General features: G+C 41.3%; 1 protein-coding gene and 2 long non-coding RNA genes across 7 annotated transcripts in view; 2 read left to right on the top strand and 1 right to left on the bottom strand.

The window, feature by feature from the left end:
- The first annotated feature begins 14 nt into the window (after window positions 1-14).
- Window positions 15-850, top strand: LOC115589896 (uncharacterized). The gene is made up of 3 exons (XR_003985633.1): window positions 15-78; window positions 576-653; window positions 788-850. It is a non-coding gene; the product is annotated as an uncharacterized LOC115589896 (long non-coding RNA).
- Window positions 62-16,030, bottom strand: LOC115589881 (uncharacterized). Its single transcript, XR_003985619.1, has 3 exons — window positions 15,839-16,030; window positions 8,314-8,424; window positions 62-174 (listed from the first exon to the last, which is right to left on the bottom strand). It is a non-coding gene; the product is annotated as an uncharacterized LOC115589881 (long non-coding RNA).
- Window positions 16,031-16,264: 234 nt separating this feature from the next.
- The window catches only part of LOC115589796 (butyrophilin subfamily 3 member A2-like), a 69,940-nt gene continuing 64,391 nt past the window's right edge, over window positions 16,265-21,813 (top strand). The window contains exons 1-5 of one of the 5 annotated variants that reach the window (XR_003985597.1): window positions 16,272-16,570; window positions 20,316-20,415; window positions 20,507-20,848; window positions 21,160-21,438; window positions 21,528-21,650. Coding sequence is in view for 2 of the 5 variants with exons in the window: in XM_030430954.1 (XP_030286814.1) it covers window positions 20,325-20,415; window positions 20,507-20,848; window positions 21,160-21,438; window positions 21,528-21,650 (835 nt within the window). In the remaining 3 variants the exon portion in view is untranslated. Of the gene's footprint in view, window positions 16,571-20,315; window positions 20,416-20,506; window positions 20,849-21,159; window positions 21,439-21,527; window positions 21,651-21,813 lie in introns of all 5 variants that reach the window. The other 4 variants (XM_030430954.1, XR_003985598.1, XR_003985599.1 and 1 more) reach the window with 4 other exon arrangements.

Genomic DNA, 21,813 nt, shown 5'->3' on the forward strand with positions numbered 1-21,813 from the left:
CCTCCATTCCAGCTGGAAGAGAAGCTGCAGGATGAGAAGAAGAAGTCAGAGAGAGATCAGAGAGAACTGAATGATCAGGTGATCAGAATCACTGAGCTTCATGTTTCCTCCCTCTTCAGACTTGTTGTATCTTCTTCATACTGGTCGTGTAGAACCAGATGATCAAACTGATCTCTGTAAAACAAACAGTTTTCATGTTGAATCTATTGATAATATGAAGATGATAAAGATCAGACTTTGTTGATGGACTTTTTCATGGTAAACACTGTTTTGTGGAATCCTTCTGACATGAATGACTTATTATACATCATGTTTTAGTTGAATGGTCTTATTTTCTAATTACATGATGATGTCATCAGTTCAGTTGTTTTTATATATTTACAGTATAAATGTCTTCACACAGCAAACAGGGTTAACCTGAGCCACACTATGTGCACATTAAACAGTAATACACAACCTCACAACCTGCAGCCAATCAGAACTTCAGACCAGGATACTATGTGAACTAAATTACTGACTAACTATGACATAATGTCTCTCATCTTGTTTCTCTTGATCACTCTTTTTCCTCTTAGTGGGAGAAGAAACTGCAGGAGGAGCGGTCGGAAAGGGAGAAAACTCTAGAGACCTTCAAGAATGAGCACAAAACCGAGGTTCTCTTTAAGTTTTAGAATATGTTTGTTTGTTTGTTTGTTTAAAGGTAAATGAGGAACCATAGACTATTTTACTCTGCTTACATACAGAATGGTGAAATCTAGAAATCTGACAATGAATTTCCCTCCTGCAGGACCAACAACAGGAATAAGCCTCCTGCTGACCTGGGCCCGTATTCACAAAGAATCTTAAGGCTAAAAGTAGCTCCTAACAGGCGAATTTAGGAGCAACTCCTAAAAATAATGGGCGTGTCAGTCGTAACTTTAGGACTCCTAATTTTTGAAAATAAGAGTTATTCACAAAACATTTTAAGCCTAAAAGTAGCACCTAAGTCTGGGAGACCTTAGAAGTAGTCTAGAGGACTCCTAACTCGCTAAGACCTGGTCACAGCCAAATGTTTTGGAGACGCTAAATGACAGGGAATTATTAAAACGATGTCAGATGGACCGTGAAGGGACTGAAGTTGTGGTTGAGTTGGTGAGGGACGCAATAACGTTCCCAACCAACCGAAACAATCCAATAACGCCAGAGTTAAAATACACACCGGTATTTGGCTACGGGGAAAATGCAGCTCCTCACACGGGACTAGTATTACCTGGGGACCTCAAGTGATTTAGAATTTATCCCACTACGTCCGTGTTTCGTGCGGCGCATTCGCACAGGATAAGCAAAGTCTGTGTTTTAATTCGAATTTACTGACATTATCATCCGGGTCGATCGCACCGAAGCCCCTGCTGGAGCAGCACAACTGTTATATATGGATATTTTTAATATAATAACTGGTGAGCCTGTTGAAAGATGGAAAAATGTTCCTTACCGCATGCTGCCATGCATTTAATCCATCTAATCATCTTTCGAAATTTCGCTCTTCTGATGAGCCTCCTGAATTTGCACCCAAAATGCTGTCAAAACTTTCATTTATAATTCCCAACGCAGCCTCCATAATTCTCGACCGGGAAAAAGGTGGAAAACACAAAAAACCTTAAGAAAAACAAAAAACGATCCCAAATCACAGAGATGCCGATTCGCACGGGACTGATATTATCACATGACCTCTGTGTTTGGTGAAATATGATAGGTAATTTGCGGTGGAATTTTTACTTTACAAATTATGGACATGGCAGATTCACACGGGATTAAGATCACAGACGACCTCCGCAATTATTACAAATTACTGGAGGTCCCCAGGTTATACTAGTCCCGTGTGAATAGGGCTTTTGTCAATCGGAAAAAGTTGCATTCCATCAATACACAAATTGTCTTTGATGCATGTTACAATATACTGGACATTGTTGCGAAATGGCCCGGATCAACACACGATTCCCGAATTTTAATGGAGAGTGGTTTGACGCAGCTTTTCGAGCAAATGCCGCTTTTATTGGCAATTCACGTTTTTCATCGGAATCTTCTAATTTGTAGTTTTTGTCCGAAGCGTTTTTGTTGTGGGGGGGGGGGGGGGGGGCACTTAATTCTCATCATAAACACATTTCTTTATCCAATATCTTTCCATAGGCTTTGTCATGGGCTTGCAGGCAACTTCCTTATTTTCACTTCATGCACTGCGTAGCCTAAATGACTTTTCAATGGGCTGCCCTGTCACTCAACAGCCAATCACCGTTGTCACCGCTTCTAAGTGCGTCCTTATAAAATGACGTCATCCATAGCAACAGAGAGTTACTTCTAGTTTAGGAGTTCACTGTTTTCATAACTAAAAGTAGGTCTCAGCGGGTTTGTGAATTACTTTTAAGAAACGACTCCTACATAAAAACTTTTAGTCCGATTTAGGAGTACTCCTTACGTTAAGATAAAAGTCTTTGTGAATACGGGCCCTGGTGTTGAAGGACCTGGAGCTCTGAAGACAAACTGCAGGTTTCCAGTCAGAGTATCTGACTCAACTGTAAATAACTTGGGAAGTACACAAAAACTCTTTGCACTCAACTCCAGCATGCATCGTTGACCACTTTTGGGTCCTACAACACTACGAGTTGTCTATTCTATTTTTTTTACCTTTTTAATTATATTGTTTGATACTTTTACTATTTTTTACTATTGTTATTTGTTTTTTTGTAATATTCTGACCTTTGGCTGCTGTGGCAAACACATTTCCCCATTTGTGGGACAATAAAGGAATGCTGATTTTAAGTTGTAACAAATATATATTTTAAAAAAGAAAAAACACTGTATGTAAAATCAAAATGTGACAAGATGCAGCTGACTGGACTGAATATTCACATTTTGTGTAATTTTAAGTGCGACGACACACAAATGTTTACAGCTGTTGTTTCTTTTCTTGACAGTGAAGATTATTTTGTATTTGTAATGCAATTCATACCGTCACTTTAGAACATTACTTTTTCATAACTGTGGAGACAAAATCAATAGTTGATTTCTCTCAAGAAGCTGATGTGCATCTTTCACAATGTTTGTTTGCTTTGAGAAATAAGACAGCTAAGAAATAACAAATTCCAAATATGTTTTCTATTTGTATTTGTGCAGTGTTTTGTTAGTGTCCTGACCTGCGACCCCTGTCCTTTAAGTTTTTCTCTCTGGGAAAATGTAACAGTGTGAATAAAGAAAATATGTTTTGTATTATGGTATTTGTACATTCTTTGATATGTTTGCTGTGTGGCCAGACTTTTGTTGCTGTAACCAATCATTCAGCACACCAGAGTGCATCAAATCACTGAAATCTTACAAATAACACAACAAATCACACATTAGTGATATTAATGAAGTTAATTTGTTAACTCACATCTGTGGATGATTAAAACCATGATTGAAACATAAATGTATCTCAACAGTTAATACTAGAAGCAAGCCTAAGATTTGAAAAGCAAATTGGTTGACATGGTGGACTCCACTGTAACCAATAGCTGAAAGACATCTGAACATTTATTAGACTCTGATCAGAGATTACAGTATGAATGTGCTCAAAGCAAACACAAGCATATATATGATACATTATTAACAGATAATAAACCTTCAGCCAATCAGAGCTCAGTTCACATCCTGAGTACTGAATAAAACTAAATTTGATCTCTGTTTCCCTCCAGTGGGAGAACAAGTTCAAGGAGGAGGAGAAAAAAAGAAGGAACACTGAAGAACAAGTGAAGAAGCTAAAAAATGAGGTTTATTTTTTTTTATTTCTATCATGATTTTAAAATGTTTGTAGTTATTTTCCACCAACACCAGAATATTATCTGAACAGTACAACAATATCAGATGTAGTTTTCAGCAGTTTAAGAGCAGAATGTATAAAGAGCCACTGTTCACCCCCAGGAGATGATCTGCTGCACACTAACAACTGGAACATGTTCTGCTGATCACTGATCCACCTGATAAACTAGCTGATGGCAAGAAGCTGACAGAGGAGCAACAGAAGCTGCAGAACAAGAAAGAAAGAAGACGAACAATCTCATTATCACTCAACAGTGTTCTCATTATATATTCACTGAAGGTGAACTGATCCAAAACATGAACCAAACTATCTGTGCATGAACAGACTTTCACATCATCCAGTTCATCACTGCTGAGAACTCAATCAGATGTTAATGTACTGATCACATTGTCTTAATGAGAGAGAGGTGATGAGGTTCATCTTTTTACATTTTACTCAGATGATCAAACCATGAGGGCAAATCTGAGACACCAAATATCTGAAACTGGACTAAAGTTCCACTGTAGCTGCAACAAGTGTAACAGGGAATGTCTTTCTAACATTAATATTGTAAAAATAAGATCTTTTCAATGTACTTTTTATATTTACAGTATGAATGTGCTCCAAGTAAACAAGTGAAAGCTGAGCCAAACTATTTGCACATTAAAAGGTGATAAATCACAACCTCCAGCCAATCAGAACTTAGTTTTCATTCAGAGCAGGTTATTGCTTTCACTAAATGAAGCCCTGGAAAAACAAAATGTCTCTTATGTTGTCTCTGTTCATCTCTGTTCATCTCTCTTTTCCAGCTCAGAGAAGTTCAAGGAGGATGCTGAGAAAGATGTGAAGAAGCCTGCAGATGGAACATGATACTGAGGTTCTCTCTATTTATTCCTTATTTTATATCTGAAACATTGTTTATTGATTTAGCTGCTTTCATTTCACTTTCTTTTGAAACTATATTATCACAATATATGGAAATGTAGATAAAAAAAACTTTAGAAGGAAAAAAAGTTCTCAGTCACATTGATCTCAGTGTAATTAATTGTGTGTTTTGTTTTGTTTTGTCAGATGAACATCATTTGTTCTGTCAGTGTATGGAGGTGGAGAGAGTCTATGTAACCATAAATGTTGTTTCAGCATGATTTTGTGCAGCACTGTTAGATTTGTCTTCTTTTTCTGTTGCATGGCGGTCAGCAACCAGTGTTAAGGTGCTTTGCTGCCACCTACCATCAAGAGAGAGTAGCTGGGTTATACTATCATCAGAATGTTATTAACAAAATATCAGTGATTCATCTTTTGAACATTACTGTTGTCAATACCAGTTACCGTTGCAGCCCCCAACTCAAACATCATGGTCCACCTGTCTGTTAACTGGATACATCTGAGATGAAGTTGCATATAGCATGTGTGGTATTAAGTGGCTACTTTTGAATAACGGTGTGTTTTCTTTCCCTCGGTGCAGGAAGACTTCAGCAGCCACATTCATGGACATCATGACTTCAAGGAAAGATCTGCAGGAGGACAACCTTGTTGCTGAGAGAATCCAACTGCACTTATATTAAACTGTGTGGTTATCTGATAGTAGTTGTTCTGTTTGTCCCTCCTGTGTTGTTTTATGTGCAGCATATACATGCAGACAACCCTGCGAACATATCCCTGACACAGCCTTTCTTATTGCATTGTGAAATCTCAAATATTGAATATATATTAAAAATGTGAAATGTTTGAGCTTTTTTTTTACTGGACTTAATATTTATATTAAAACTTCATGTCCTGAAACACAAATATACATTTACAGTAATTACCATATTGATCCGAATATAGGACAAGGTTTTTTTCGATTAAAATTATGTGGAAAAAGTGGGGTCGTCTTATAATCAGGGTCTAACCGTTGACACATGCTTATAGTTGTCTTGGTGGCAAAGTGGATCAAAAGTGGGGAAAGTTAACAGACATCTGAGGCAGAACTATGATGCTAATTTTAATATAATGGTGATCAATGCAGCGGAGGCGCCAAACAACTGTCAGCCAGCCAAGAAATATGGAGTTACGGAATGTAACGTCCGAAGATGGTGGGTCCAAAACGACTGTCTGACAACGCTGACAGTAAGAGAAAAGTGGTTTGTGGTTCTCTAAGCGGCCGCTTCCAAGAGATTGACAGGGGAGTATGTGAGTTTGTTATTGAGAAACAAATTCCTGGTTATCAGAGTCTTTTTCTGAAGATTAGTCTTGAAGAGAGGGGTCGTCTTATAATCAGGGTCCTCCTATATTCGGGCCAGTAACGTATGTCATTCAAGTTTTTTATGTTTTACATTGTTTGTAATTCAACTTTTCAATTTAGAGTGACCTGATGCATTTTTCTGCATAATGAGATATAACATATTTTTCAATGTATGTTTTTACATAAATTAAAATATTTTGTATTTACGGTTGTATTTTTTAATTCTTTGTATAGTCTGCAGTTCGCTGTGTGGAGACTAATTGTCACTAATTGTTCTGTTGATTCTGAAGATGATTCTGTGTGTTTTCAGATTTAGATATTAAAGACACCTGAGGAGCATTAAAACCATGAGTGAAACATAAATGTAAATGTAACCCAAAAGCCAAAAGTAAAAATAAACCTGAAAATTGAAAAGCAAAAATGACATAAAATCTTTTTGATAAAATCACATATTTTAAAATGGTTAAAGAATGAAATAAGTGAATGAAGCAGCCTGTCCTCACCACAAAAACAACCATGTACATTGAAAGCAGCTTATTACGAACCATATTGACATTTCTTCTTTGAGGTCAACCTCCAGTGGCTGTGGTCATTATTACATCAGGCAATGTTGTATAAAGAGTCGGAAAGTCAACACAGGAGCTCAGGGATGGATATATTACTGACATAGCAAAGTTATGTGTTTATGCATGTAATGTAGGTGCATTCATAACTGAAATCATATATAAGTAAGTAATAAGTAATGCAGTGATTTGAACCAAAACTAAAGGATTTTATTAGCCTAATCAGTCTCCGAGCATTAAATGATGGTACACCTGCAGCAGCTATGCTTTAATCCAATATATGTTGTTTTAGGAGTCACTGGCTAACAGTCTATATATTCTTTTAGTGGATCATACAATACAACAAAGTGCTATTTCCTGTGTGGAGGGAGAGCCACAGATCATCAGTGTAGCTTCACCTGCAGCATGTATACTGACCACCGTGCTGCTGCAGATGCACTGAAATAACTTCTCATTGTTGCAGTTTTTCAGAAAGAAATCTCCACACTGAGATTGACTAACAAACTGATCATCAGGAAGCTTCAATTCAATTTGGAAATGTATGTGTCAGTGACTTTTAATTGAAATGACTGATTACGTAACAATAAGATGAAAAAGAAGTCCTCTAATTATGAAATTAAAGGAGCTGGAGATGCAGAAGAATCAGAATTAAGATGGATGTAAAGTGCAGTAGATGTTTAGTTGTGGACATTTGTCAGTTTGTCAGTGTGATCATGGTCTGACTCTGACTGAACTCTGGACTGCATGTGTTGTGTTTGAGTTGTGTTGCTGTTAAACAGTCCTGTCTGTTGTGTCAGTGCTGCTGCTGTCATGGTACCGTTTGGTTTTTAGGTTTCTGAAAAAGTCAGAACTCTAATTCTCGTCTGTAGTTTAATATCCATCTTGGTAAAGACACAAACATCACAGCTGACTTCTACTTTTTATTTTTTTTACTGCTAATATTTGATATTGAGCCGTTTTACGCTGTTTCTATAATGTCATGTGCCATCAACTGTACTTTCAAACTATCTCAAGTTATTTCACATTATATTACATCATTACACATGTCAATGTTTGTGTGTATATGAATAAATATACTTTATAACTCTACTACTACTCTATACTCTCTCAGAGCTGCTGTACATTACATGATCTTTAACGATCTACATTCACATTTGATTCTCATGTTCATGTGACACGTTGCTCCATATTTCATATCTAATGGTCCTATTAACGTGTTAATACATGTTATTGAAATGCTAATAATCAGAAAACAGCTGAACATTGTGTCTGATAATAAACATGTAAATATAGGTGTTGTCTACTTTATACTGAAGTACATTTAATACCAGATTGACTCTTATGTACAAGTTTTCATCAGAGCAGAGTGTTTGTAGACAGTGCTGCTGTTAGCCATGTTGGTGCCCTAAGCATAACTCCTTTATGATTTGTTTTTGCCAGTTTAACTTTTTACTGCCAAACATATAACTCAATACCAATAACACATTAGCAGCATCACAATGTAACACTCAAGAACAATAAATCGAAAAAGGAAAATCAGCTTTGTAAACACAGAACACAGAACAGGTCATACAGGTCTCTACATTGCCACCTGCTGATGGACTCTCAATGACAGGACTTGTGCTTTCAGAGGTGGTTCTCTGCTGTGTGTCTGTCCCTAAACTGCTGGTTGAGGTGGTTGATCAGGGCTTGGTACTGTTGTGGATTCTACAGACCTGCTGGCCAGCTGGAGTTGATGTGTGCCTGAACTGCTTGTAGATGGTTGCTCATCATCTGTATCTTCCTCTTGGCCACCTGCTCTTCCTTGTACTATCTCAGCACTGACCCTGCATTCATTTAGAAACACGAAGAAAAAGGATCAGTGTAGAAAGAGACAAAATATTAAAACAAAGAATCTTATACCGAAAACAGTTATAAACATTTACAAAGCCTGCAGCCAAGCAGCTCTGCCCCTTTATTACTTGTCCATCAACTATTTGATAAATCTAACATAAAAAGCATAATAGATGGAGTTGCAATATTGCAATAATGTTTGCTTTATATCATTCATAATGAATGTTTATATTCATATCTTACCTGCAGGAATAACAGCAAAATGATACACCTTACACAAGACTATCTTAAAGATTATTTGACCATTTATCTGAATACAACTTAAATATGGTTATGAGAGCATTTTGTCTACTACAAAACATGTTTCTATTTCACCGTCAGATGTCGTCCATGCTGTTGCATCCTGACATAAATGCAGTTGAAACACCAGTTCATTTTGTCATGTAGCTTCTGTCAATTCAGCTGTAGCTAAGCTAGCTGTAGCAGTAACACTAAAAGTCTGACTTCTTCAGACTTCACATCATCAAGAGACATTTTCTGTCCCACTGCACATCTGACACCTCACCTGATGTGTGTGAGAGACTGTAGCCTACATTCTGCTGAATCCTACTGAATGACAATCCTAAAGATGGTGGTGGGTTTGTTATGCATTGCAAAGGTGAAAATATGCGTTCTCAAATGACACTATGCTAGGTAAACTTTGCTGAATGTCTGGCTAAAGACTATAAATCACACGCTACACCAGGGGTGCAGATCCGATGTCAGGATTGGGGGAGACACAATTTGCCCGCATGCAACTCATATCATGCCACCATAAATCACAACTTCATAGAGGCTCGCCATATCATTCAAAAAGTACTGCACAGGGAATCATTTATTGTACTTAACTTTCTTGTTTATTTGTCCTAAACAGCAAACAGCGCATGTCACTGCCTACTTAACCTGTTCGCACCCACCTATTTTCAGTAACTTCACCTATTTAGCATACCCAAATGGAAAAGCTGATAACACAAGAACTACAAGTCCGAGATGGATGTATGATACGCCATTTGAAAGCTGACAACCTCTAGTTTCTGTGAATATGTTTATTTAGCATGTACCATACACACAACCAAAATGACATCAGTTCAAACATGGCTCTAAAACATTTTTTTTGTCTTCGAAAATAATAGGTCATATTTGAATAACAATAACTAGGATGTGCTTTATGTAAGGCATATGGCAATATAGCACATACCTTCCTCATCTTGTCAACTACACCTGGGTGAAATTTTAGACTGCTAGACCTACCCTTATGGGAGTTATGGAGGTTTTAGTTTGTGGTGTCACTGGCGTCCACGAACCTCTCCAAAACGTCTCCAAATGGCCAAATTGTGCCAAATGCTGTTACTCACTTCTGTGACACTGGAAACATTACTGAAGCATTTTGGTGACTATAAAACCTTTCTCCATGATTCAAAACATAATTTATTCACACATTCATTTGATGGGTGGTTGGAGGGGTTTCCACACACTTCTAGGTGGCCATATTGAGATATTGTCATGTGACAAGACACTACAGAATAGTTACCATTATACAAAAATGACAGACTATACTGAACTGAATTTCAAATAAGGATTTTATTATCCATCAATACACTATTACTGTATGTATAACGAACGCTCGTCAACGTCAGTCCCGGGGGGAAGACACGGACGGACGGACAGACGGTCATCAACTTCGTCAGCTGGGGGACGGATGGACGCTCATCGCCGTCAGCCGGGGGACAGACGGACGCTCGTCACCGTCGCGCGGAGTATAGCGGCGCAGCGCCGCTGTTCCACCGTCTGGGGAGAACCCTGCAAAAGTAGAGGGAAATGTATAAAAAACAAAATAATCTACAAAAATGAAGTATATACAACTGTACATGGGCATAACTGACGTAAGTGGACATTGTGGGCCATTCTACAACCCATGTTTTGTGTGCCACTCATTGTAACAGTCCCTTGTGGCAACAAAACACAAGGGAACACCACATGTAGAACAGCCAACGGGTGTTTTTTTGTGGCAGAGCGTGCAAAGGCGTCTGCCGACACTGCCTGCATCCCGCTTAGCCACATTATGCCCCTCTTTGAAATAATGCGGCTTGTGGGATGCTGCTGGGTTTGGGGGTGCAGTGCAACTTGAGGTGGATGGCTGGGACGTTGACGCAGGTCCTTGGTCTGCAAGCTCCTCAATAAGGGCCTGGCGGAACTCCTTCTGCGTCATGGACTGCCCCCTCTGACACTGCTGGTACAGGATGTGAGCGTTCACAACCGCAATGTCCAAAAAGTGATAGAACAATGTCTTGTACCATTTCATTGTCTTGTGTGTGGCACTGTAGTACCCAATGAGTGCATCCGACAGGTCAACCCCCCCCATGTGCTGGTTATAGTCCTTGACCGGTGCTGGAATGGGGACATCGATCGCCGCCCACTGTCCAGCTGTCTTCACTCTCCTTCGGGTTGTATCACCAGTGAATGCCTTGTGAATGGTGGAACACATGACAACCTCTCTAGTGTCCATCCATTTCACAAAAAGGAGTTCGCTGTCCCTGATCCACTTGATTGTCCCCCGAGGAGTGCCCCTGGTGAAGTCATTGATGGTGGTCTTGGGGAAACCAACCCGGTTTGTGCGGATGGTACCACAAGCCCCTGTCTTCTTCTTTAGCAGGTCCAGAAAAAGTTGGGAGCTTGTGTAAAAGTTATCAACATAAAGCTGATAACCTGTACCAAGGGAATCAAAGTCCATGAGGTACATGACAGAGTCATAGCTCAGTCCCTTTCCAGCGCTAGGTGACTTCCCCTCATAAACAAAAAAATTCCACGTGTAGCCAGTCCCAGAATCTGCCAAAACAAACAGTTTGTATCCCCACTTAGTGGGCTTGTTCCTGATGTACTGCTTTATGGAGATTCTGGCCTTTGATGCAACCATCCTTTCATCAATTGCAATGTGTTGCTCTGGCTGGAAGTGGGCTTTGCAGGCTTTGACAATTTGGCTGTAAAGGGGCTTGATCTTGCCCAGGCGGTCATAAGCTTGTGTCCCCCTCTTAGCTGTATTCTCCTCATCTGCTGTGATGTCACTCATGTGGAGAGCACGAGAAATCCTGAGAAATTTATTTCGGGACATCACAGAGGGGGGGAATGGAAGGCTATAGAGGCGGGACCCTTTCCAGTAATCCACCAGCGTAGGGCACTTGACCATCCCCATGTATATTACCATGGCAAGGTAAGAAAAAATGTCATCTACGCCAATGTTATGCCAGACCTCTTTTTTCCCTTCATGCCTCTTTGCTCCATAGGCATTAGTGTTTGCCATCAAAGTCCCAAGCACTGCGTCGGTGAAAAACAGTCTGAAAAACTGCAGTGGACTGGTTGCCACTCTGGTCTCCTGCTGTGGTCCGGGCTGTCTCACCGGCATGAAGGCAACTTGAGCAGGCTCAACGTCGTCATCCCCCACATCATGCCACTGTTGTTCCTCCGTGTGGGAGCTAGGTGCTCTGGAGGATCCTCCTCTTCTGCCCCTCCCCCGGGCACGTCTGGCAGCACGGGAACGTCCAGCAGTTGGTGTAGAAGCTGCAGCGTCCCCTGAGCCAGAGGGGGCAGTGAAAGATGCAGCGGGGGAGGTAGCACTGGTGGATGCAGAGGAGGATCGTTGCCGCTTCTGCCGACCACCCTCAGCAGGAGATGGGGTTTGGCTTCTGAGTGTCCTACTTTGAGGCTCCCAATCCACGTCACTGTCAGACTGTGACCTACAAAACACAATGCAATGCACAAATGTTACCAAATATAATGACAGAATATATAAATGCATTTCAATGGGGTGTTATTTACATAGGAAACAAATAAACACGGATATGATATTATAAATATTACACAGAAACTTCAGGGAAATAACTGTACATAAACAGAATAATTGAATTGGGGGAATATTCCCAGTGTCTGGTCAGTGAAAAAGATCTAGTTCAATTTGTTTACAAGCTTGATAAAAAAAACATCTAAATAAAAGGGAATTAGAGGGCCAAAATGAATTACATTCAGGGTTCTCCCCAGAAACCCCAGCGCACCGTCTGTCCGTGGGGGGGGGGGGGGTGCGCTCGCGAACGCTCGTCGACGTCTGTCCGGGGGGGGGGGGGAAGAGACACGGACAGACGGTCACCAACTCCGTCAGCCGGGGGACGGACGGACGCTCATCGCCGTCAGCCGGGGGACGGACGGACGCTCGTCACCGTCACGCGCGGAGTATAGCGCCGCTGACCTAGCGGTATAGCGCCGCTGTTCCACCGTCTGGGGACGGTGCCTAAGCCGTATAATGGCAGGGAAAACCCTGACATTATAGAATAGGATTACAAGGATTACATAACTTTAGTTGAGTAGTTGAGTAGCTAGCTAGTTTGCTAGGCTTAGCAAGGCTAATTAGGCCCTGGGGCGCTAACCATTTAGCATCATTTGTGACATGCTAATGTATACTGTACTGTTCACTGTAATCATAAAAAAAACCCCACCCACTAACTTTCATTCAAATTTCACTCATGGCTAAATAAATAAATAAAACATGATCAAAGATAACGTTACTCACCGATCTAAGATGTCGTCAAGTCCCTGAGCGAACATCTCCTCTCTCTCAGAGTCATACTCACTGTCTTGACTCTCATCAGATGATGCTATAGTCCATTCCTGGTCATCTTCTCGGATATATTTGGATTTCTTCCTGGCTTTCGCCATTGTAAACTATGAAAATGCCGACGAAGAAATGTAAATGTTTGCTGCGTCTCTTCACCATGCGTCTGCTGCGTCTCTTCACCATGCGTCTGCTGCGTAAAATCCGCCCACAAGTCGCCAGACGCACGGAAACCCCTCGGCTCATAAATACCTGACCTGGGCACGCCTGCCCTCATTAGAAAGGTAAAATAATTGGCTAGAAGCCTGAGTGATTGACATGTCGATAGCCAATACGCTATTCCTATACTAAGGCAGCGAAAAACAGTAAACAAAGTCTATTGGTCCTTCAAACAGGCAGCGCTCAATCTACTTCAGGGGCTCTGCTGGGGTGAAAACTGAACAGAAAAAGATGGGGACACTTTTATTTTGTAGCCAGCAAAGTGATGAAAACAAGCATACCCAACATCACCATACAGGAACTAGAAAACATTTCGGTGCGGCCGGTAAAGTATGAACTTTATTTGCCGGACATAGTTGGCAGACGGTAAACAAATGGACTTTACAGGACGATATTCACAAGCTGGAATAATTTTATGAAAAACCATTTTTATGCTTTTGATCAGTGGATTCTTACGGACAACTGGAATATAGATAATTGAGGAATGGACACATATTATGGCTTTACGGCCGCTTCAAAGGTAGGGAGTCGCCGTGTGTTTCTTGTGTCTCACGTTTACCATGCTGGTGAATATCAATGATTTATGGTTTGGTGCTCATGATTTCTGCAAAATCAACTGGATGAATGAATTGCGGAGATTCTCCCCTTTCTAACGACGTATAGTATGTCCATATTGATGAAAGTTGAAGCGGGATACGTCACTGCGCAGTGTAGACATACAGTCATTTATCTGAAATCGCCCGTCGGCGGGCGGGTGGGTGCGGAGAGGTTAACTGTTATATTAGTAAATCATAATTTTAAAGGGACAGTGTGTAATGATTTAAGTAATTTCGTTCATAAGTAAGTCCTCATTGTTTTTACAATGCCAGTTATGCTGGTAAACAGTTATAAAAAAAAACCAGTTCTAAGAGCACAATATGTAACATATAAGATAATGTAAGAAACTACCCATTCATTTGCATTGTAGTGGAGGAGAGCAGAGATAGTCAGAAATATATCTGTCAAGCATTATTTGTTTGACCATTTCAATCATTTCTTCTTTGAAGTGAATCTAAAATGTGAGGAAGGTGAAGTCTAAAAATACATTTGTTCAATTTTGAATACTTTATGGTATTTCTATTGGGGGGGGACTGTGAGAAGGTGAGCACCCCCCCCCCCCCTTCTCACGGTCTCCTCGGGGGAAACGCCGATGTGTGGCGTGGCCCACGAGGGAGCGAAGAGAGACTTTTCTCGGACCTTTGTACACACATACACGCACACTCCTACACCCGCACACACTCCCGCATATGATGCGAAGGGCTCTTTGAGAATGTTATGTTGATGTGTACGGTAATGATATGTGTGTATTGGGCCGCGTGGGGTTATCGTATGTGGCGTGAGTCAGGACCGGCGTCGGGAACGCAGTGCGCTGCGGCTCGCATTCATCACACCTACAACTCACCTGTGACAGTTTTTCACTCTTCTCTATCATCCTGCCGTGTAGTGAGGTACCCACTACTCGTCCCGCACTTCATCTGTTCACTGGTAAAAACTCTGGTCCTGCAGACGTTCACATACACTCATCATATTCACCTCCACTCCCGGTCTGGATCCACTGCTCCTCGGCGGAAGCGCGCGCCGCTGCAGGGGCGGTCTTTATCGAGCGAGGGGCAAGGGGGGCATAGCCCATGTCGCTCAGGGGTGTTTGTTTTGTTATTGTATATTGGCTTGTGTGATCATTATGCAGAGATTGTTGTTTGTCAGGTGAAATATTGTCTGTGTCACAAGGGGATTTGGTATTGATTGTTGTGGGATATATTTATGTATATAAGGTCAGGGGTGGACCACTATGGTTTTGGTGTTCCCCCTCATTGATGGTTTGCCCCAATTGGGCTTAGCAGGCTGCCATATTTAAAGGAGCTTCATTCAGCTCTCTGGGGCTCTGAGTGGAAGTAGCCTGGTGTGAGGCTATGTTCCGGCCATTTTTGGTTTGCCTGACGTTGTCCTCAAAGTATGTATGTATATATGTATGTATGTTTGTTTACTGGGTTATTTTTGGGTAAAATAAAAAGCCTGGTTTTTTTTGGCACTTGACGCTTGCTGGCTCTGTTTTCCACTTCCACCATCTGAGTCTGGCTTGCCCTGATCCCCTTTTCGTGGGGAGACCGCGCTGGTCCCTCACAGGGACACTTCATGTTTCTCAGAAATTGACGTGTTCCCCCCAGGATCTGCACCCGTGTGCTACACAGTAACAAATGATCTGAAGCGAGAGGAATTCTTAGCCTACCTTGTGCACTGACTGCTAACTGTTACTGGGAAAGTATTGACCACTGTCACGTCAAAATAAACCATAAAGTACTGCTCAATATCTAAAGTAAAGTAACAGCTGGCTGGCGTCAGTCACTTGTAAAATGCATAGTTAATGTTTAACAGTAAAATCTCAATTTAGCCTGACCATAAGTTCTAATATATTTGAGTTTGCTAACGTCACAATAACGTCAGCCAGTTTGAGGTGTATGCTGGGAAAACCATCACATTAGCAGCACATGAATGATTAAACATGGACTTACCAGCAAGTGATGCGCGGACATCATCTCACAGCTTCTTCTTTCTTGTCTCTGCTCCTGCTGTGTTTTCGGGGCCATTTCCAAAGAAGCTGCTGTCAAACTTAGTCAGGTGCAATCCAACAGACCCCTGAGATAGAGGAGGGGCACCCACAGGGAGCTGGGAACATGAGTGTGTGTGGTTTTTTTTATTGGGGGGGCACCATCTTTACTTTTTTATTAATTATATATATCTGCTGTTCTGCCTGTTTTGTGATATACATGCCTAAAATGTGCGTAATATATAGTGAAATAATATCGGCATTAAAATTATTATGACTATGAGGATTTTTCATAATGATGTTTTCAGTGCCCCATCAGTTGCACGTGGTGGGAGCGACGGCGCTGTTTGTAGAGGAAGAAAGAAGAAGAAAAAGAAGAAGAAGAAGAAGAATCTCTCAGATGTTTCATAAATCATCACTGACGACATTACAGTGTGATATCAGAAGTCTCTCTCTCTGTGATCTGCTGTGTTGAAGCTGCTCTTGTTTCCTCACATTAATCACATGAACACAGTGAACATCCTGATCATGTGTTCTTAAAGCAACACTGACTCGTTTCTATCAGCTGACCACAGATCAGAGCCCCTCCCCACCTCCCCTCCGTTCACACAGTGCAGTGAGTCCTGCAGGGGACAAACAGGTGTGGACACGTTTTCATGGTTACACACTGAGTACTGTATGTGTTCAGAGGCTGCAGGTAAGATCACTTTCATCTTCACCTTTTACTCACATGATGAATGTGATGTGGTATCACATCTGTTCATGCGATATTGTGATATTGTGCCAGTGATGCTGTGATGATGTGATGTGTCACGATCGAAAGTGAAAGTGAAAGTGAAGTGAGACTGAGTGAAAAGACGCAGTGAAGGACTCTGAGTGATTCTGTTTTTTTTTTTGTTTTTTTATCTAACTGTACAAGTGTTGGACAGTAAAGTCAAAGTCACGTTTGGATTCAGAGCCGGTCCTGCGCATAGGCGATATGCAAATGCGGGCGCCGTCATCCAAGGGGGGCGCCGAAAACGGGGGGGGGGGGGGGGGGGGGGGGGGGAGGTGATATATAAAAAAAAAATAATAATTACCAGTGCCAATAGTACTGTTATTTTGTATAAGCACACAACATAACGTCATAGCAAAGACTATTAAATTACGCAGAAGCCTTTTTTCTGGTTCCTGGCTCAGTGCACTGTACCTGTCGTCTGTGAGGGGGGCGGGGTCTGTACCTGTCCTCTGTGAGGGGGGCGGGGTCTGTACCTGTCCTCTGTGAGGGGGGCGGGTCGAGAGGCGAGCTGCCTGAATCTGACCGGACCGAGACCCCAAGACCCAGAGAGATTAATGATACTGTAGGTCCAAACCACAAGGTCCAAAAGACTGAAAGCATCTGCCACCCAGTGAAGGAAAAAAAGGAAAGAAGAGGAAGACGTGAAGAAGATACAGGTACAGTCACGTCAATGTGATGAAGCGTAAGGAAATGAATAGTTTAAAGGTTAACTACATCGTTGTGGGAGCAGAGTGTTAGCTTGCTAGCTTACTTCGGACGATAGCAGCATCGTTTAATAATCAATACATAGCTGAGTCGATGTGTTAATGTTAGTCCACCTTCAATTCATCAGGGACTTTTGGAAAGTTAACATTAGACCTGTTCAGGTGTTATTACAGGTGTCTTTCCTGCTTGTAAGTCAGTTAAATGCTATTAGTTTTCCATTAGTTTTTTCCCCTCTGTAATAGGGTAACTTAGTTCTAAACCTTTGGTTTATTGTGTTGTTTGTTTGTTAAAGTTTACATCTGTGTTAAAATGCAGTTAAAGTCTATTACTGTTAATATTCCACACCTTAGCTTTCCCATATCATTCATATTAGTCTATGTATAGCACACTCCAAGCGTCTGTTTTTCGGGTTTTTTAGTTTTTTAAATGAATTAATATATAACATGCAGTGGTCACATATACTTCTATTCTCTCTTCAGATGCACTTTAACATATTTCACCAGCAGCAGCCCAGTGACACAGCATCAGGACTAAAGGCACCAACAGACCTGAGATGAGAGTTAGTTCACAGAGGACCAGTTCAAATAAAAAAGCAGTTACACATTTCCCAAAAACAAAGATGGGAGAGTGTCAACATGACTTTTGTAACAGAGTCTCAGTCAATGCTGAACAAATCAAAAGAAGCTGGCTGATGTATTCAAACAGAAATGACAGCTTGCACTGCTTCTGCTGCCAAATGTTTTCTCCAAAAGAATACAGACTTAATAATGAAGGACTAAAGGACTGGAACAATGCAAGTCACTAGCTGAAGGTTCATGAAGATAGTCAGGAGCACAATACCCACATGGCAACATGGAAGGAGTTGGAGGTTGTTTTGCAAAGCGGCTGACAATAGATAAGTGAGAGACGACACTCTGAGGCTGAGAGATAATATGTTTGCACAATGTCTTATTTATATTGTATTTTCATCACTTGTTTCTTTCCTCAGTATTTGTTTGTTGTGATATTTTTAAAAGAAATAAAATCTTGAATACATACATGCAGTTTCTGTGAGGGTATGAAAATTGATTGTGAAACTGACTGCGATGCAGGAGGGCGCTGGCTAAGATCTGCCTAGGGCATCAAATTACTCAGTGTGTTTGGATTCACACACCAGCCTCGTTCCAGTTGAATTCACCTGCTGACATGAAGGTGACGTGTGAGTGAACGACCAGCAGAGGGCGCTGCAGGTCAGCTGTTACACACTGAGGAGGGTTATGGATATTTATATCAGACAGCTGATGATTGTGATGTGAAACCCGAAGCTGAGGGTTTTAAATGTTATTAGAAGAACAATGAAAACGTTATTAAACCCCTCTGTTGTTTACTTTGAATAATAAACTTTATTTCTATATTTTTTGGAACAGAGGAAGGAAGACAATATTACAGAATAAACAGTAGTCAAGACAAGACTAACACAAGGAAGAGTCGTCTGAGGTGAAGTTAAAACAAGAAGGCAGAACAGAAAATGTATAAACACAAAAACTCAATATGATTAACTACAAGGGACAGGAATAACAGTGACACAACAGGAATGATCAGAGAAAAAAAGGAAAAGAGGGAACAAATAAATAAATGAATAATAGGAATCAATAAAAGAATAAAAGCAATAAAGGACAATTAGAACCATAATAGTGATATCTAAAAGCAAATGTCATTCATTCACCCAACCTTTATCTAAATCTCGTAAAATCATTGAGCCTCCTTCTCAGTGATGTCGAGAGCACAACTTCAACAGATGAGGTGCAAAAATGTGACAACAAACAAAGAAACGAACACAACGCAGAACAAATAAACAGAATAGGAACATAAAGATGACAACAGATAAGAAACAACACAACAAAACACTAATAACACAGTTGACAGTAAACAACAATAATAATACATTTATTTTATATAACGCTTTTCAGGTACTCAAAGAAACTTTACAGGTTAAAACAGAAGTATAAAAACAACACACGTAAAATAGAAAGTAAAGAAACAGGTTATACATTAAAAGCGGTGAGTTTTGGTGAGTGTTTTGAAAGTATTGAGTTCTGTACAGTCTCTGATGTGTTTGAGGAGGGACTTCCAGAGGGAGGGGGCAGCAACTGAGAAGGCTCTGTCAGCCCGGGTTCAGTGCTTAGTTCTGTGAGGTGGAGTGAGGAAATTTGCATCGGAGGAACGGAGGGTGCGGGACGGGTTATGGCGGTGGAGCAGATTGGTAAGGTAGGGGGGTGCTTGGTTGTGGAGGGCTTTGTGAGTGAGGAGGAGTATTTTGAATTGAATCCACTGAGGGATGGGGAGCCAGTGGAGCTTCTGGAGGACAGGGGTGATGTGGTCACGGGTGTGGGTGTGGGTGAGCAGGCGGGCAGCAGAGTTCTGGACGTATTGAAGTTTATTGAGGAGTTTGGATGGTGTGCCAAAGAGGATGCTGTTGCAGTAGTCAATTCTGGAAGTGATGAAGGCGTGGATCATGGTTTCTGTAGCAGAGAAGGAGAGTGATGGACGGAGACGGGCTGTGTTTTTGAGGTGGAAGCAGTTTTGGTGATTTGATTTATGTGTTGTTGAAAAGAGAGATTGTTGTCAAAAATGACTCCGAGGTTGCGACTGTGTGGGGAGGGGGAGAGGGTGGTGGTGTCTGTGGTGAGGCAGAAGTTGTTTGTGTGTGTTTGATGAGGGATTTGGGGCCGATGATGATTAAGTCTGATTTGTCGCAAAACAACAATACAACAATATATGACAGCACAAAGTTAAAAGCACAAGCAACATATGAATAAGTAAAACTTATTAAAGTAGGAAAGTTAGTATCAACCTGACAAAACAGGTGTTCGATGAATTTGTTTTAGCTGTTGAAAAGCCGGATCATTCATGTGAATTAAAACTGTTTCTGTGTCGTCATTCTGATAAACATTTCCTTTTGTTTTATTTCTATTTTCAGAACGCCAGGATGATTCATGTGAGACTCAGTCCGGCCCTGAACTTTCAGTTTGGTGCCTTCACTGTCCTGGTGCTCCTCGTCCTGATACACTCATGTAGAGGTGAATTAAACATTTCTGATGTTGCCCCCTTAAACAAGTGTAATCTGCATTTGCTGCAGAAATTAAAATAAAAAGCCTGTTTTCTTTCCAGGTCAGACTCATGTCATCGGTCCGACTCGGCCAATCGTGGCAACAGTCGGTAAGGACGTCGTTCTGCAGAGCTTCCTGGACCCTGTCATGGACGCTTTTGGTATGACAGTGGAGTGGACGAGACCCGACCTGAACCCCAGTTTTGTCTATGTGTGGCGTGACGGAGTGGAACTGGAGAGTAAAAAACATCCACTGTACGAGGGAAGAACATCAGTGTTCACTGAGGAACTGAAGCGCGGAAACATTTCACTGAAACTCTCCAGAGTGAGAATATCTGACGAGGGACGATACAGATGCTTCATTCCAGCACTGGACAAAGACCATGTTGTTCAGCTTGTTGTAGGTGAGAGGAGATGTCTTGCTCTTCCTGAATTTTCAATATAAAAACTACTACAGATGGTTGATGGTGGCTACCCTGAGCGGCTGATGTGTTTCGGAGATCACCTGGCTTCAAGCTGTGTGCTGGTGGCCAAACACACAGCGGTTGAACCAATCAGCATCCTTTGAGAAACTAATGGAAGCTTCAGACTTGGTTTAAATGTCCTCTGTCATGTCACCTGACTTCCTCTGTTGCTGCCATCATCATCGCTATGACCAGGAGAGGTCACCCCAGAACATAAATGTGACTGTCGGTTGTTCTTGTCTGGTCTTCAGGTGCTGCCTCCTCACCTGTTGTCCAGAAGACCAAAGACAGCAGTGGAGTAGTTCTGCATTGTGATTCTACAGGCTGGTATCCAGAACCTGAGGTGTTCTGGCTGGACGGTGAGGGAAACCTCCTCTCTGCTGGACCTACAGAGACAGTCAGAGGTCGTGATGACCTCTATACTGTCAGCAGCAGAGTGACTGTGGAGAAGAGACACAGCAACAGCTTCACCTGTAGAGTCCAACAGAACAGCACCAACCAGACCAGAGAGACACTCATACATGTTCCAGGTAGAGAATAAAATGTTCATGAACTGTCTCTGCTTCAGATAACAGTGATTGTACCTCACACACTTATGTTCTGTGTTTTATCATTTCAGATGATTTCTTTGAGGTTCAGTCCAGTTCTTCTTCTACCACAGCTGGTTTGGCTGTTAGTTTGGCTGTTTGCATCCTGGTTATACTGATTCTTGGCTTTTATGTGTGGAGACTAAAGAAAACCAGTAAGTCACAAGTTAACTATATTTACTCGTCAATGTCAAGCTAAACAAGCTTCAAAAGTGATGTGATTTGTGTTATTGTCTTTTGAACAACATATCCATATTCCACTGGTTACAATGTTGATAAATGGTAGTTTGTCTATGTTCAATTCAATCAGTCAAATTT

Source organism: Sparus aurata, chromosome 10 (genome assembly GCF_900880675.1).
Source record: "Sparus aurata chromosome 10, fSpaAur1.1, whole genome shotgun sequence".
NCBI lineage: Eukaryota > Metazoa > Chordata > Actinopteri > Spariformes > Sparidae > Sparus > Sparus aurata.